At 42.4% G+C, this 18199-nt stretch overlaps 1 protein-coding gene across 2 annotated transcripts in view; it reads left to right on the plus strand.

The window, feature by feature from the left end:
• Positions 1-18199, plus strand: part of atf7ip (activating transcription factor 7 interacting protein) — a 43898-nt gene that overhangs the window by 18757 nt on the left and 6942 nt on the right. The window contains exons 1-4 of one of the 2 annotated variants that reach the window (XM_083635278.1): positions 4497-4537; positions 13175-13227; positions 14146-14676; positions 15047-15725. In XM_083635278.1, the coding sequence (XP_083491404.1) occupies positions 14152-14676; positions 15047-15725 (1204 nt within the window). In that variant the 5' untranslated portion in view covers positions 4497-4537; positions 13175-13227; positions 14146-14151. Of the gene's footprint in view, positions 1-4496; positions 4538-13174; positions 13228-14145; positions 14677-15046; positions 15726-18199 lie in introns of those variants that run through there. The other variant, XM_083635277.1, reaches the window with a different exon arrangement.

Below are 18199 nucleotides of genomic sequence, written 5' to 3' on the forward strand. Positions count from 1 at the left end.
AAAAGCTCAAGCATAGAAGAAGTACTTGTCTAAATGTGTGTTTTGAAGTTATGTTGAAATTTTTTCAATTTTTTTTCTTTTGTTCCCTCTCTGGTGTGGAGAACCCCCCTCTGTCAGAATGGTTCAGTCCATTTGGCAGTCCACCTCCCTGCTGTGGGAGAGGCAGGGCGGACCGGGGCTGCTTAGTGTGTCGAGCTGTGCTGCTCTTCGTTTTGCTGTGCACAGCTAGCAAGGGTCTGTGTAGCTAAAGAGCGTTGCTTGTTGCTTGTAAATGTTGTGAACGCTTAACAACAACAAAAAACACTTGGCACAATTTATGATGAGACTTATGAGACTTTCTTTCTACCATTTTGACCACCTCAGAAATTACCACTATATGAAAGTATGAGAGGGAGGGAGCCCTGTGTACCACCAGTGGTACGCGTACCACATGTTGAGAACCACTGAGCTAGATGTAGCCATTGCACCACTTCCTGCATTATATGATACCCCAGTTATCTGGACTTTGCTCTACAATACATCGAGCCATGTCAATCCTGAAAAGCCACGAAGTACTGGTTACATGAGCGAATAGTGCAACTTGTTTTGTTTGTTTTGCTTAACAGGCTCATTATAACAACACTGGAGATTCGAAACATGTCTGTTGTTTAGTGGTAACATTTATTTGAAATGACACAATTCTGAGGGTTAAAAATAAGTATTTGTTTAGTTGACTCTAAAAATTCAGGATAATGCTCTTTAATCTATGACTAAGGTGATTTCAATCGGAATAGTTGTCGAGCAAAAAGTAGGTGGGGTTTGTAAATGGATATTCACTTGCCTGTGGTAAGTGCTTTGCCTGCTGCTCACAGCAGCACTGGTGGCCATTTTGTGTTTCTGCAGTAACAGAACGGGGGAGGGGCAAAGAACGCACAGCAAGGTTAGATTTAGTCAGACAACAGTGTGTCTGGTGAAGGCATCGAGGTGAAGTTAGCAAATTACAGTGTAATTATGAACATACATGTCATTCAACTATCATTACATTTCTCTGTTATGTGTCTGTAATGTTTGTTAAATAGGCCGACACTAACCTACATTTAATGAGCTATTTTGTGTTTAATCCACATTTATATATATATTTAAAAAAGCTCAAGAAAAGAAGAACGTGTTTTGAAGTTGTGTTGATTTTTTTTTTTTTTTTTTTTTTCCCTCTCTGGTGTGGAGAACCCCCCTCTGTCAGAATGGTTCAGTCCGTTTGGCAGTCCACCTCCCTGCTGTGGGAGAGGCAGGGCGGACCGGGGCTGCTTAGTGTGTCAGCTGTGCTCTTAGTTTTGCTGCGCGCAGCTAGCAAGGGTCTGTGTAGCTAAAGAGCGTTGCTTGTTGATTGTCAATGTTATGACCGCTTAACAAAAAACCAAACACTTTGGCACAATTTTCATTTATGATGAGACTTTCTACCATTTTGAGTCTAGGTTCGTTCTTGTAGATTTAATGATAGTTTTATCATGAGTCTTGCCTATATTCCTCATGGACTTGGGAAAAAATATCTATTTGGCTTGTATCCAGTTCTATTTCAGAATGTTGACTAAATAAGCCTACTGCTTGTAAATCCAATTTTTGCATGTTAAAAAGAAGGTAGTCATTTAGCGATATATCTGGATTCTGGTCCTGTGTCTGTTTGATGACCTGAATTTTACTTTGTTATATTTTATTTTGGTTTTATCTTCTTGATTTGGACCCCCCCCCCCATCAGAATGGTTTAGTCCATGTTTGACTGTAGGAGAGGCTGTTCCCGTTTTTGTGTGGGTGGCAGGGTGGAGGGGGGCTGCTGCTGCTGCTGCTTAGTTGAGTGTGGCGGGGGTGTGCGCTCCAGCAGTGGCTGTGCGCCTCTAGCTAGGCTTTGTGACTAAAGTGCACATTGTGCTGCTTTAAAATGTTGACATTGCACTATTTATTTGATTGGTTAATGTTTCATTACACTAATGAGACTGTTGACATTATCTACTTCAGGGGTTCCCAAACTTTTTCATCTTGGGACCCAAAAGATAAATGTTACGTCTCCCTGGGACACAAACTCACAAAAAACATACGGTAATGAGTTGCCATGATGACCAGTTGGCGACCCACCCCCCACGGGTCTGTGACCCAAAGTGGGTCGCGGCCCATAGTTTGGGAAACACTGATCTGCTTTTTAGTTTGTAACAGACTACTTGCACAACTCCACTACTTCCTGAAATGAGTAATGAGTAGGGCATCTTGGTTTCCTGTCCTACACTATTGGATGAACTGATTAATGTCAGGTATGCCTGACTGCTGCAGTCACCACATTAGTGATCAGGCACACCTGACATTAATCAGTTCATCCAATAGTGTAGGACAGGAAACTAAGATGCCCTACTCATTTCAGGAAGTAGTGGAGTTGTGCAAGTAGTCTATTGTCACCACAAATAGGCCTGCCCCCCCCCCCCCCTTTAAAAAGGAGAGAGAGAGATCCCTGCCACTAGTCAGATGGAACAGTCTGAACTTGGCTCCTCCCCCTTTACATTTTACTTTTGTCTCTTCTCAGCCATGTGCTCCGCAGGGGGAAAAAAAAAGAAAGAAAGAAAAAAGTATGACCTAATGGAAAGCCCCAATCTCTCAAATCTTCCTGTTAAAGTTGAATGTTTATTCAATTTAAAAATATAGTTGCCATCAGAGTTTTGTTGAACCAAACTATTATTTGTGCTCCGTTTAGTCAGTGTTTGCTTCCATAAAAGAAGCAAAGCCACATCTGTGGGGGAGGGAGATTGCGCTGCTCAAGAAACATTTTGTTTGGTCGCGTTGGTTTGATTTGCATTTATAGTTTAGTTTCAACAACATTCGCAAAGTCGGAAATAGAAATTAGCCAAATTGTATGTTGATCTGGTCTCCTTCGTAACAGAAAACGTATTCGCGATAAACAGCCATCTATCCCACGTGGGCACTTTGGGCCCACTTGTCCCATTCATTCCAAATAGATTCGGGTTTACCTATGTTTCTTCCCCTTGTGTTCCCCCTTTGTGTGCACCCGCGCAGGCGCGTGTGTGTTACAGAGATCGCGCCCCTAAACTTTCAATTGTGCTGCTAGCTGTGGAATGCTTCTCATGACTGACATCAGAGCTTGTGAAGACTAGAAAACATTGAGGGAACCAGGGAGACTAAACCTTAGTCCGCCATCTACGCATTACTTTTTATTTGAGCAGATAGGAAAGTAAAGGACCAGAAACAGCCAAGAGTGCAACAGCGTAGCATGTTGGGCCAAGCAATTACCCAAGCTGTTGTGGAGAAGATATTTTTGTCTGGCGGCAAAACCATCTTCTACAAGGAAAATATCTTGTACAAGGATTTGGCAAAATAAGCAATATGATGAATCTATGTCAGACCTAATGCACTAGTGAGACTTAAGATAAAGGTCCTGAAGTGTACAGTAGTTCAATAAGGGGAAATAGAAGCCAAATCTATTGTCAACTCATTTTACAGGTGAAGTTGAAGGAAATTAGTTTTGAAATAGTAGGCTGAGCTCGAAACGAGATACTCAGTGGTTGCGAGTGCTCAGTGTTGCTGCGCATAGCAACACTGGTGGCCATTTCGTACGTATGCAGGCAGCCCAGCTAAAATCTATGAAATAGAGAGAAGGTGGAGAAGGCAGAGGACTCAATATAATTTTCACTGAAAGGATTGATTTACAGTTTATGACCGTGTTTTCTATTGATGTATTTTGCCTGTCTATGGACAAAATAAACGTTAAATGTCGCAGCACCAGAAACCAGTTTAAAAATGTCATTGCACATTTTTAGCACTAATCCCAGGGAGCAGAAAGTCCTCGGTCTTAGTTTTGGAGAGGGGAAAAATGATTGGAGAAACCCCCCCGTGTCCTCTGTGCGAATGGTTTAGTCCATGCTCGGCAGTGGATTTCCATACTGTGGAGGTTTTGCTGGAGTGGGGGATGGGTGTTGCTAAGTAGCAGGCTGTGCAGTGCACTTCTCTTCTGCCTGTGCGCTGCTAGCTAGGGCTGCTATTGGAAATCACCATACTATACTGCTTACAACTGGAGCAGGGACATGTTTTATATATATTTGTGCTACAATTATTGCCAGTTAACAACATTTAACCTCCGAAAGAAAGAACAAATAACATGACTACTTCCGTTTTTAGTGTTTCTGATGCATTACCGGATATGTCTCTGCTGTGTCAGTAGCATTGTACTAACTGAGTTTCCATTTTCAAGTTTTGTTAGGCTTCTTAGGCTTATTTAAGGCACACAGCCTTTATTGGACACACCCCTGCAATGAGGAAGATGGACTAGTCCTAACTGGCCCCTCCCCCATTCTCTTTCTTGTTTTCTCCTGCTGGCCTCTGAGTCATTGCTTGTTCCCTCAATCAGCATACCCCTGCAATGAGGAAAATGGACTAGTCCTAACTGGCCCCTCCCCCATTCCCTTTCTTGTGTTCTCCTGCTGGCCTCTCAGCCATTGCTTGTTCCCTCAACCAGCAAAATACACGGAAGGAAGGCCTCAATCTCACCATGCTCCTGTAAAAGGTTGACTTTCCCCTCTTTTACAGCATGTTTCTCTGTATTGTTTCAACCTAATGTGTCTTCTTTCCTTGCAGCTTTAGACTTGTCTCAAGTTTGGCTTTTGATTTTTTTTTTTTTTTTTTTTAGACTGCTACGCTAATGCTACGCTAGTGCATTAGCCATTTTGCCGTGTCACAGCAGGCTAAACACAGGTGTAACCAATAATGTTAATGAGGTCCCTGGCACTGGAACACCTAAATGGAGTGGAAGCCTCATTAATGCTATTAATTACACCTGTGTTTACCCTGCTTTACATGTCAAAATGGCCAAGAAGCCAAAGTGTTTAGTTCTCTGTCAGGTGGGTTCCACGATGCAGAAAACGCAGACGGAATTTGGTAATAAAAATTTAATCAGCTGTAAAATGTGGAATATTTCAGGATATTGCCCCCATTGCGACGTTATCAGTGATGCGAAGTTGAGCAATTGTGCGCTGCACATGGCAATCGAGCAGCTGAGGCCACGCAGCAGTGGGCGAGGCCGCGCAGCGAGCGAGCTGTGTGCTGTGTAAGGTTTCGGCCCCTTAGTGGCCGATACCGTAGTTTCTCAAAAAAGCGGTGTGGTGACTTTTTGTCACCGTGGGAAGCATGTTAATGTAGAAAGGCTTTTTACCTCCTGGCCACTTCTAGTCTCGCTTGCCAGACTCCCATTATCTCCATTTCGTGCTGTACCAGCGCAGGAGGCTCTCTTGCTCTCACTCTGGTCTAGCGGGGGGAAAACGGCTGTTATCTTTACCGACATCCACTAAAAGTACCAAGCAGGCCTGCTTTATTGCACAATGCAAATCGTCAAAACTGGCCATTTTCAGCGTGTAGCAACACTAGCTTGCTAGCGTTGTTTCACAGCGGCAGAGGCATTTGAGAGGGACACACAGGGCCTTTCCGCTCCGACTGAAATGGTCGGAGCCAATGGCAGAGCTTGCATGGAACGGAAAGGGATTTCCTTCCGTTGCCGACTGAAATAGTTGGCACCAGTGGCAGAGCTTAGACCCACAGCCTGCTTCCGGGCAGTCAGACTAGGGCATTTCAAACAGACTACTACACTGGAAAAATCATGGCATTCATCACAGTCACAAGACAAAAAATGTAAAGACATGAACATATTGGAATAAACGTGCAGACTAAATCAGTGCTTCAGTGTATTACTTGGGGTAGTCTGTTTGAAGTGCCCGGGTAAAAAAAAAAACTTTCGGTGTATATTGTCCTCTACTGAGTGCCAACTAGTCGCGTGAGCCTGGGCCGCTGCACTGCATGTCTGCAGAGACCATTTATTAGAGCAAGATGGCCCAACTGCAAGTTTGGAGAGTGTATATCATTTCATACCGTTGGCGCAGCGTGTAATGGGTCATCTTGTTGGTGTATAATATCTTTGAGCTTGACGGGAGTCGAGCCGAAACCAACTAGGGATGGGCGGGGGTACTCGGGTACTCGAGTACTCATTCATAACGTCAGTACTCGAGTAATGTTTCCGTTGTTCGGGTACTACTCGCCCCACCCCTTTAAAAATGGTATGCACGCATTGTCATGTGGATCTGGCTATACAGGCAGCATGGCTGTGTTTCAGACAGGCATAACTGCACGGGCATCAAGTCAGCCAGAATGTAAAATTATGTCATCTGCTTTAGGGCTTTCAAAATAAAAACCCTTATTGTAACATTGGCATTAATATTACTTTTGAGTAATGCTTTACAGCCACAGTTTCACTTGTAATCTTAACATCACAAGTACCGTATTTTGATACAAGGTTTGCTGCTTTGTTCGTTGAAATACCTTTTTCTCATCCAACGTGCATCAATAAGCTATTTACTTTTGTTTAAGTAATATTATTTTGAAAGTTTTAACCGGAAGTTTCCCAGCTCATCACGAAAATTGACTGGTGGAGATGCCCTCCTGTTAACGCCCGATAAAACTAATTGAAAACGTGGCACTAGTTTACAGACTACACTGTCGTTGTCCCATAACGTTAGCCACAGGAAATGTGGAGAACGAATAACTTTATTGCTTCATGATGATCAATATTTAACGTTATGGTCACTGGTCAGGTTTCATTTTTTGGCAGAACACCGGTCCCGCGGGCCTTGTAATCCGTGGATTTACGTTACTGTAACAGTGATCATAAAGCAGAATGGATTATACCGGACATGTAGGCCTATTGGCAATTAGCCTTCGCTTGTTTCACAAGTCTGCTCGAACGAAGCGCTAACCAATGCCATCCAACCACCGGAGATCTGAGGTAGGCTAACAGCTGCAGCTAACGTCACCTAATGGTCCCTCTCCTCACAAAAAGTGCTACAGGTAGTGCTTTTTCCATGCAAAAATGCAAACGTTATGTGTGAACAGCCCCATATACACAGCAGATTACCCCTGCTCCGTCATTACAATAGTAATAGATCCCCCCCAGCCCAGCGAGTACCCGATTACTCGTTCATAATAGGAGAGTACTCAAGTATTTAAATTGGTTAAAATGTCCATCCCTAAAACCAACATGGTAATGATGGCAGAGAGTTCATAACAAGGATGTTCTGCTTCACACCCCAACTCAGCCGCAGAGAAAGTGATTTTCAGCCCGAGCAATCTAAAAAGCCCTGTTTGGAAGTACTTTGGATTTTGGTCAGTAGAGACGGCAAAATTTTGGAATCTCGAGATAAAGTTGGATACAAGCTATGTTAGCTACAGTTAGCCTACCGTTAGCCATGGTTGTTCCATGCTCATCACAGCAGCGTTGAATGTCAGTTCTGTAACATTTAACGTTGCACCGTAAAACTTTAATTAATAGCCCCATTTGCTTCGGTAATTCGACATTATTTTAGGTTTATTTTTTAATATGTAGCTAGCTAGGCATGTTTATGTTGAATTAAATATACCTATACAAGTTGTCATGTGTCTCATCATTGGTTGTTTTGCATAATTGCATTATGTGTTGCATGATTATAAATTTACTGTTATGTCTTATTAAATTAACGTTTTATTCATTCACATTATTTGACACTCTTTCTGATGATAAAATTAGCGTAAAACGTAAAACAGAATTCAGAAAAATTAAAACCGAAAAAAACAGAATTTGGTAATAATTACAACTGATTTCATAGGGCCCTAAATCAATAACATGGGGAGAGAGGAAGCCCTATATTAGCCTTTGTTAGCTTAGCCTGGCTCATAGCTGGTAACAAGCTTTTTACGAACTATGTTCACACCAAGGCGAAAAAAGCTTCACTGCGCAAATTATATGCTCAAAAATGAAAAAATGTCAACTCGAGGGAAAGGGTGTTGATACTCGCCGCCCGGGGCGAAATCACTTGTGTGTTTGCATTGACTTGGTATGTATTATGTCATCTCGTCGCGCAAAGTTTTTTTCTTCCACGATGCATCTCAAAGTATCGCAGCTCCAAGTATCACAAGTATCTAAATTTCCTATATTATCACTGCACATGGATACTTTTTCATCAATTAATACAAGCAGTCAGATAAATATCAACTCCCTTTTTTATTTAGAAAGTGCTTTAAAATCTGAATGTCAACATACATTTTAAACATCAACAATTCATTTCCCGCTAACTATGGCCCAATTCCAATCCGCCCCCTTACTGCCTCAAGCCCTTAGAGGCGCGTTCACGTGAAGGGAGTGAGGGCTTAGGGATGTCCCAAAGTGAAATCGCAAAGTGAATGAGGGCTCGCAGTGAGCCCTTTCTGCCCCCTTACCGTAAGGGAGCAGCTATGGCCACTTACGGAAAGGGAATTGCCCACAATGCATAGCGTTGTGATGTATAAAACGGGGAAGGCTGCAAATATCTGTCAAAAAAATAAAACAACACACGCGCGAAACGAACGGGGTGTTTGCGAGTGCGCTGGAATGCCTTAATTGACAATGAAACATTACATTAATAGGGATTTCAGATTAGACAAAAATATATCAGAGGAATGCAAGTAGTTATTTTACACAATCCTAGAATAATCATCGATCATTTCTATTACAATTGCAATCCACAACTTTTTTGATGAATGAGAAATAGTTTTACCGAATCTGTAGGCTATTGTACAGTATTGACATTGTGTATAATGTTGGGTGACATGTCATTATTATGCTTATTTTAATTATAATTACACATGTTGCAAATTGCAGATTTTGCAGTAGGCTACATTTATTTTTAAATGACCTGTTGTCCAGAGCCTGGATGAGAACAGACTCATCAGGGAGTCTATTCCTCAAAGCGTCTTGACAATAAACAATATATAGCGAACCCCAAACGTGCCAGAGTCAACATCATCTTGTCAAGTGCAAAGGGTTCTGCTGTCCCAATCCTCTTATTTATCCAATGTGGATCCCTTCCACACTTGATGACTCAACCACTTTCAGATGGCGGCCATTAGAGGGACTGAGGGTTCAGGGCTTGAGTGTTTAGGGGGCGGATTGGAATTGGGCCTATCATAACTTTACTGACTTAGCATCCTGCAACTCACTATGGCCGTAGCTAAAAACACACGCACTTCTAGGGATGGGCACGACTCCGGTACTCGAGTACTCATTTTGACGTCAGTAGTCGAGCACCGTTTCAACCGTTTGAATACTTTTTTTTTTTTGCTTTGTGAAAATTTACATGTACCGGTATATATAAAAATATTACCGTAACATAAATTTATCCCGTTCTATAGGCTATTAAGTTAACTTTTTTGAACAGAGAAATCAGAGAAAAATTATCGATCTGCACAGTGCGCACGCGTCAGGTGAAAAGAAGCGGCAGGCGACTGCACGTGTATCGGAGGTAGCATGTGCTACTCTACAGCTCTCCCCGGGACAGCAGGGGGAATTGGTACAATTGAGGAGAAAAAATCGGAAACAAAAGAAAAGATAATATCAATAGAGCTGTCTCGAATACCATACGATCATAATCGAAGCTCCTACACGGGGAGTGTAGGAGCGATAATTTCAATATTGATTTGGTTAGTGATACTAAAACATGTTTTTTGAGCTGTAACCTGAATTACATGACTGTCCAGTTATGTAACACAGGGGTTCCCAACCTTTTTTGCGTCAATTTTGTCCATTTTAATGGTTTTAGTTACACATATATTTACTCACCAGGTGGTGACAAAGGGTAAATAACAGCCTTTTCATCTGTCAATAAAGACACTTTCACAATTATGCACAGTGATTTGATTTCAGCCTATATAATTTCTGAAAGTAGATATTAATGATCAAACATTTCCATTTATGTAGCCTACTTGAAACTATGTTTCAACTACCACACACAGCCTATATTATTATAGCCTATGTTTATAAAAAAAAGAAGAAGAAAAAATGGAAATAAAAAAATCAATCTCAGGACATATGAATCGATATCAAAGGATTAAAATAAAAATCGACCCAGCCCTAATGGCAACAATTGAAGCTTTGAAGCATCAATTTTTTTGGGGGTTAGCCCAAAATATCGATATATCGGCCACCTCTAATATCGTGTATTCACAGTGTTCTGTGGCATACAAGAGCACCAACGCAAAGAGCGGTGCACTGTTGTGGAAGGATAGCTGACTCAGTCAAACATGTTGATAGATAAGACACCCATAATTTCTGACTACAGAGAATGAGCAGCCGATGGAGAGTCTGAATTAGGCTCGGTAGAGCTTGCTTTTAAGTTGACTTTGTGCTACTCAGATGTTCAGAACTTGTGTGCACGTTTGTCAAAAGGGAATTTGATTATACCGCCAAATTGTGGTTGCATCTTTCACAGCTGAACTAGCAATGTGATACTTTGTTGATGCCTGAATGAGAAATTCCCCTTTGGATCGCCCCCCCTCCGCAGGGAGGTCGGAGTGCAGGGTCGGCGACACAGCAGCGCACCTCTAGCTGGTGTGCAATCCCTTTCCTGCTCATGGACACTTCCGCAGGGCGGATTTATGCTCTCACAGAAGCTTGAACTTGAGAGTCCTTGTGTTGAAGGACCGTCTCCCTACTCGTTACACAACCCTGCTCTCCAAATGCTTTGGATTGGAAGAAGGTTACATGCAGTTTGACAGAATATACTGCAATGTTACGTTGACGTTGAAACAATGGAGCGCAGAGGGAAAACTTCTCAATAACAAAAACTGGCACTGGTGCCAATAAAAACTGTCGGGAGATCAGAAGTGAGAAGATGATAACTCTCTTTGCTGTTTCCGAGTGCTTCTGTAGCATGACGGCAAACCGTATGTAAAGCAATTCCTCCTCGGACATGGCAGACCCAGTCATCAAAGCTCGACTGAGAAGCTCGGCACTACGTCAGTAAACGAACACAAACAGTCCAAGCAATCATTTAAAGCGGAAAAATAAATCAATATTTTAAACATTTGGAAGTTGTGAAGTCCCTCAGGACTATGGCTGAAATCATAGCACCTAAGGATTGTGTTGACTCCAGTTGAATGCTGTGGGTGAAAATACAGACAGAAGAAGGATGAATTTTGAGAAAGACAACATCTCGTAAGATCTAACATCTAAAAGGGGGAAAAAGTAATAATAGTTATGATATAAAGTGGGGGAGGGGACATGAGTCTACAGTCAGTGGAGTATCCCCCTTGAGCAAAAAGTGAATTCAGACCTAAGCAGGAATAGGTTTTAATCGCTGCTACACTCTGGCAACCTCTGAGACAACATTTTGTGTCTGTCCCCGGCTTGCGTTTTGTAAAGTAATATGCCTAAAACTTGATCAGACCTTTAGGGAGTGGAAACATGCATGTGAATAGTCTACTAGCATTTATGTTGTCTACTCGGAGTCAGCAGGAGTGACGATTGCTGCGAATAATTTTGGTGAATCGTTTAATTGAAAAAATAATAATTTTCTTCTTCTTTTTTTACAACGCTTGAGGGGCTCAGGAAATGCCACACCCAGCTGTCTTACGTTCATTTGACGCCTGTGATGACTGTTTTCTGGGTTTGTCAGTCAGAGCCAGTCAGCAGAGCACTGTGGCTGGTGTAGCTGCAGAAAACCTTCATGACAACTATGGACCAATGAGCTGAGAAAGTAGAACTGATCTTCAGTCAATGATATGCTTATTTTTACAACATGGCTGAACAGTTAAAACATACAACCTACAACCATAACAGTCTTAACTCTATCTTGCAGCCAATCAGCCATTGCAGTGAAACTGGTTGAGGATTAGCTGTAACTTGGATTATTGGAGCTATAGGGGATGGACAGATGGAGCATTAATGTTGATGTTTTGTGAGAGAATTGCTAATCGGTAGCTTACCGGTAATTTAAAAAAAAAAGGGATAATGAAGAATATATATGCTGCTTTTTGTTTGTTTATTACCAATGTAAATATAGTTGAAGCCTCACGATACATAGTCAAGAGCAAATTATTAATGAACAGGGTGCAACTTGATATATCTGGTGCTGACAAAGTCCTATTGAGCTAGCTACTGAGAGCTCAGCCTGCCTGCATACAGCAGAGCAGGCGGCCATTTTGACTTTCTGCTGTGAATCCAGGCGCAGTTAATGAAAGCACAGGGGTGGGGGAGGGGGAGATTGCGCGCAGCGCGGCGCACTGTGCAATAACGGTGGAATGTGAGAAGTGAGCATGCTGAGAATAGACACTGCTCCTGAATTGTTTTAGATGTTGATTTCAATTGTTGTTTTTTAAGCAGTGCTGGACTGCTGGTGCAATATCTTCTGAGTTGAAAGAAATATCACGTGTACAGTTTTGAATCTAAACAGGAAGCATACCTATAAACCTTGCTTGCTAAGAGATGAGGCATTGTTAACAATGTCGTGTGTGTCTAGGCAACAGCACGGCGTTGCCTTACATACAGCTGTACATAGAGCGTAAAGTTTACGTTGAATTCACAGCAGCCTGCTTGGTGAATGTTGGACATTTCTGGGCTCATGTCACAGCCTGTCAAGTTGCAAAATAGACAAACTCAATCAAACAGGCGTGGGAGGGAAACTCTTGCGGCGGCTCCTCGACCTTGATCTCACATTCAAACATCTAGTAAAGTGATTTATGTGAAATCTTCTTTCCCCCCGTAGTTTGACTTTCCTCTTTCTGTCCATTATTCTGGAAAACCATTTTTCCTGGTCTTGTATTTAGCATAGTGGCAGCAGTGAGTCGTAATCATGGCAAGCGGTGTTTTGTTGTTCTTGTCTTTGGCCTGTCATGTGACCTTGTACATTTCGATTCAATCACGCTTTGTTTGTAATATTGGTACTGAGTAAGCATGGGCCAGTATCAGATTTTCATTATCCAATGATTATGGCAATATCTTGATTGAGAAGTGTTATCACGACAGCATTGGTCAAACAGAACTCACAATTTGCTAGTAGTGCTTTTGTGTTACGACGGCCCCTATGTAAATATTTGATAAATATGATGGACATTTATTGTCATCTATATAATTATATACTTGCAGTTTGATGAGATCCATTATGAGATCCATCTCAATCCAATATCTCCTCTAAATCACTGGCTCTGAATTGCAGCTCAAAGCATCGCTCTGTTGTTGTGCTGCAGATAGAGATAGATTGCTAAAATCAGAAGTGATGAATTAAGCGTGAATGAATCTTGAACGTGGAAGGTTGAAGCCGTACGTACGATAACCAAATCTAAAATGCATCTTGTTTTTGTTTTCCCCTAGGTTATTGAAGAATCTGGTGTTAAATCCATGGTCAGAAACCTTCCCGCTTAAAGGTGAGCTATTCATTGAACATTTAATTGAATTGTATGCAATGCGTGTGATTTGTTGTCCTACCACATGTCCGGATTACCACCGAATGCCGGATGAGAACTTGTCTCATTTTCCTACAGCACACAGCTTTCATACATCAGACGACGTCATGCATCGTCTTCTTGTAGCATAAAATATCGCAACTAGCCCCAAAACTACCGTGACCGTTAAAAACCGTGTACGGAAAAATCCTTCAGCATTTGCATAACCTCTTTACTGTTGCCAGCACAGCCTCAATTTGGCAGCTCTGATTCGCTGAGGATGTGACCAATAGGAGCACGAGGGGGGAAGGGAGGCAGACAGCGAGGGTTGGGAAATGCTGCTGCTTTTAACTACAATGTCATTTCCGTGCTCTGGATCGTGGCTCAGGTACACTTGAAATCCTTAGGCTAATCAGAAAACTGAGGCTAGGGGATTTGGCCAGGGCAGTTTAAGCTGTTCTGACCAACATTCAAAAAGGGTTCTTATTGACACAGTGAGCTGCATCTTGGCTCGGACACGCAGGGTAGATATGTGTAGATACACCAGAGATCCATAATGAAGAGAAATGGCTTGGATTCACAAGAGTCTGAGTCAAATCGGTTGTGAAAATCTTGTGGAGCAGTGCTGGTTTGGTATGCAGACGTCAGTGGGAAAAGAACCTTCCAGCACAGAACAAACAAGGAAAGCCTAGGGCTCCACAGTGACCTCTAGTGTTTCCTCTGAAGCTCTGCAGTCACATCTTTGCTATGCAGTACGTACAATCCAGGAGAATTTCATAGGCGGGAGAGGCAGTGCTGTTTACTCTTTCTTTACCCTAGCTATCACAGTGGTTTTGGAGATCCTTCCGAATCTCATTGGGTAGTTTCTGATCTCTCTGATCTCTCCTTGTGCCCCTGCAGGTAAAAATGGAAGTTATTGCGCCAGAGGAGAAGAAGAAGATTTTCCGTGCCAAGAAAACCATGAAGATCAGTGATCGGCAGCAACTGGATGCTCTTCACAACACTTTGTTGACGGGGGCGTCGTATTCGTCCTCGTCCAATCCGTCTCCTCCTCCCCTGGTGAACGGCACGCACAAAGAGGAGGGGCAAAAGGTGTCCGACAAAGAGCAAAGCAGCACCTTGGACTCAAACTCCCCCCGTGCCATGTCTCCTGTCTCTCCCGCCTCTCGGGGCTCCCCCGTTCCCTCCCTGTCCCTGAATCTCTCCCCATCGCCGCCCCCTTTGCAAAGTCCAAAAGCCAAGGAGGACGCGCCGGCTTCTCCCACATCGCCATTCCACTCTCTTAACTTTGAACTGAAAAAGATGGAGGAGGAAGGGAACAAAGCGTCGTCACTGTCCTCGTCAAACGATTGCCCTGCCTCGGCGCCGACCGAGGCCAAGGAAGAGCAGGAAAAAGACTCTGAGGTGACGGCAGAAATGGAGAAGACGGAGGTAAATGCTGATATTTTGGAACGCATTTGTGTAACACAAAATAAAGATGAAGTACATATTTATGGAGTTCTCTCATTTAAAGAGAGAGAGAAAGCAAGTGCGAATTCACGACCACATAGGCAAGGCAAATTTACGAATGGCAGGGGCAGCCCACCCTACTATGCCTCTGCCACCCTGCATTTCGAAATATGACCCCCCCCACCGTCCCCTTTTAGCCAAACACACCTTCATACACACACACTTGACCTAAAAAATATTTATATAATGATAATAATAATAATAATGGCCGCATTTGGATTGATTAGTCCAAGAACCACAGGGTATTTCCAAGGCCTTGTGATTAACCGTGTACATGTGTCCTCTTCTTCAGGAGACACACACTACAACTGAGGGACCAGTTATGGATTCTGTCAAGGATTCCGGTTTGGCTCCACCTGCGTCACCTGCAGAATCTGGGAAAAAGTCAGACATGGACCACAGGACAATCTCTGACTTCACAGAACCAATGGAAATGGATCAGGACACTACCGAGGAAAAGGCCCCCGAGGCATCCACAGCCAAACGGCGAGTAGAGAAGCCTTCTTCCCCCAAAGCCACCACCTCTCCTCAGGCCGCATCTACTCCGGCTTCCACCTCTTCTCATCCAGCGCCCGCCTCCACCCTCACGGCTCCGACGCAGGACCCCGACATCAAGGATGAGGAGGAGGAGGAGGACCTAAAGGAAGAGGTGGAGACTGGACAAAAGGACAAGCAAAAGGCCAAGCAAGGGTCAGCGAAGGTGGAGAAGGGGTCAGTGAAGGTGGAGAAGGGGTCAGTGAAGGTGGAGAAGGGGTCAGTGAAGGTGGAGAAGGGATCAGTGAAGGTGGAGAAGGGGTCAGTGAAGGTGGAGAAGACTAATGGGTCAGTAAATGTGGAGAAGACGGATGGGTCTGTAAATGTGGAGAAGATGGAAGTGGACTCGGTGAAAGTCGAGACAAAAAAGGAAAAAACCGCAGCTGGACAATCCACAAAGCCGTCTCGCCCTTCTTCCACTCCACCATCTGATACAGGTATGAATTGAATGGGACTAAATGGTCAAACATTCCAAAGATAATTTACTCCTTACAAATACATAATATTGTACTTATAATGTAGAAAGGAACAAATTAACCATCATTTAGCAATATTCAGTGACGTTATCATCATCCAAGATCTTTTCAATTCTGAGAGTTACGTTCCTCCTGCTCCATTTTAAACAATGTAGAATAGAAATGGAACTCTATGTTCAAAAACTCTTTGAATTCTAGCTCGAGTTCTTTTTCTTTTAATTTCTAAAATACAGTGGAAATTACTACATTAAATGCTCAATGAGTTGTTTTTATTTCGGTTTTGTCTAATTATTATTACTCCATATACTTGGTGCTACACTTGGTAAAGAGATATAATTTGCTGGTTTTTTTTGCCTTTATTAGACATGAAAATAGAGGGAGACAGGAAAGACTGGTAGAGAGATTTACGTTTTTACACACCTTACTGGGCATTCACACCAAACACGATTTCGCAAGTTCACATGACGAGATTACACACAAAGTCAATGCAAAAGCGTAAGCAGACCCTGGGCGGTGCTAATGAAGCAAAGTGACGCAAAATGTGCCTCATTCGCTCAAGTTGAACATTTTAAACTTTGGTGAATAATTCGTGCGGTCAAACTCGAGCAAATAAAAATATTTTTTGCTCTTGGTGTGAACGCAACGGTAGACTACTACTGATCCACCAGGACACCCACGTTTTAATTATTTTTGAAGAATTGTACAATATTAAAAGATTTACCAGCATAGTTGCCATTTTAGTGATACAGGAGAATCTCTCCATCTACAATATTAAAATATCATCTCTGTGTATTGGAGATAGTAGTAAAAAGTAAAAATGTCCAGCGTTGGGGAAATTAGTCTGAAATTGTAGTCAACCACACTAACTATTTCACAAAGAAAGAAATTAAATTGCATTACATTATTACCCTAAAGGTGAAAGAAAGAAAAATCTACCTTGTGAAAAATGATCTTTCCTGAGTCTGCGATGTCAAACTTGTGCCGATACAAAGCCATACTACAGAGATCAGATATGTCCCTGGTTCCAGATAGGCACCCAATCTATAATTGCTTAACCCTAGAACACTAACGTCGGGTGATTTTCACCCGGACAATTGAATTCACGTGATTTTCATTGTCTTGCTGCTGTCTGAGGTGGGCGGGTCCTTAGGTACCTTCAGGATGCTCACTGACGTCATTGAATGTAGGTTTGTTTCCCTGCTCCCATTCATGGTTTTTTCTACCGGCTACGTGTTCGGGTGATTTTCACCCGACGTTAGTGATAGAGGGTAAAATATCTTCGGGTTAGTTACAATGGTATTGTGGTGACTTTTTTTTTTTTTTCACCACACAAGTCCCATGAATGGGTGACCGAAGGAGAAGTTGGGAGCTCCTGTTTTTTTATAACGATTACCTCATTTTTCCCGAATTTGACATATTTTTTATAGTGTCCCCCATAATAAACTTTTTTGTGTTTTTTGTGATATTTCACATTTAAAAACAAAAGAAGAGTACCTCAATTTGCCATGTATTGTTGTACTTTAAGATATTTTGATGAGAAGTATGTTTTATGGGGTATATTGCATCGGGTGAAATACACCCGACGTTAGTGATGGTGTGACTTTAAATCACGTTAGTGTTCTAGGGTTAATGGTCCGAGAGAATGATCAAACTTTCCCATAAGAATACACTTGTGTCACTAAAGAGATTATGTACTCTTGCCAACTGGTCTTCTGTGATAAAGGTGAAAAATGCAGACATAAATCACTTGAATGTTGCACATTTTCAGCAACTAGGCCTGTTTTTTCTACTGTAAATGGCTTGTTCGTCCTGTGCCTTTGTTTTAATTATGTCCTGGAAGCCTACTCCCACAACATACGTTATCGCTCAAGTGTGTTTTCAATTTGGATGGTGAAAATATATGGGAGAAAGCCATCAAAGCTATTGCTGTCCTTTAAAAAATCTGAGCAAATCCGCCTTCATCCTGTCATCCGCTTTCAACTCAGACTGACCTAAAAGAAAACGTCAATAAATGGTGATTATTAAAAAAGAAAAGTCAGTCAGGGTAGTGAATAACTTGTATAGGATAGTAGCCTAGGGGAGAAAATGCTGCAGGATTAAGGAGTAAACCTGAGAGAAATGGCAATAAATCGAAGCTGTATTATAAATGGATCCATGGGTGTCATTAGTGTTTATGAACAAGGGAAATGCATGAGAGAGAGTTTAAAAAGTGTCATGCGACGAAGCATAAATTAAGCTTTAGGCTTCAAATATTGTCCATGTAGAAAAGGCCGTCCTCATACCGACTGATGAGACCATGCACATGGGAACACCCACGAGCCGGATTCAGAGCAGCGACCTGACGCCGATGTCTCTGCAGCATGACATCACAGCAGGTGCACCTGTGATGTCATTGGTGACGTCATAATTACTGCTGTGATGTGTTCGGTGACGTC

This window comes from Poromitra crassiceps, assembly GCF_964638095.1.
Source record: "Poromitra crassiceps genome assembly, chromosome: 4".
In the NCBI taxonomy this organism is placed as follows: domain Eukaryota; kingdom Metazoa; phylum Chordata; class Actinopteri; order Beryciformes; family Melamphaidae; genus Poromitra; species Poromitra crassiceps.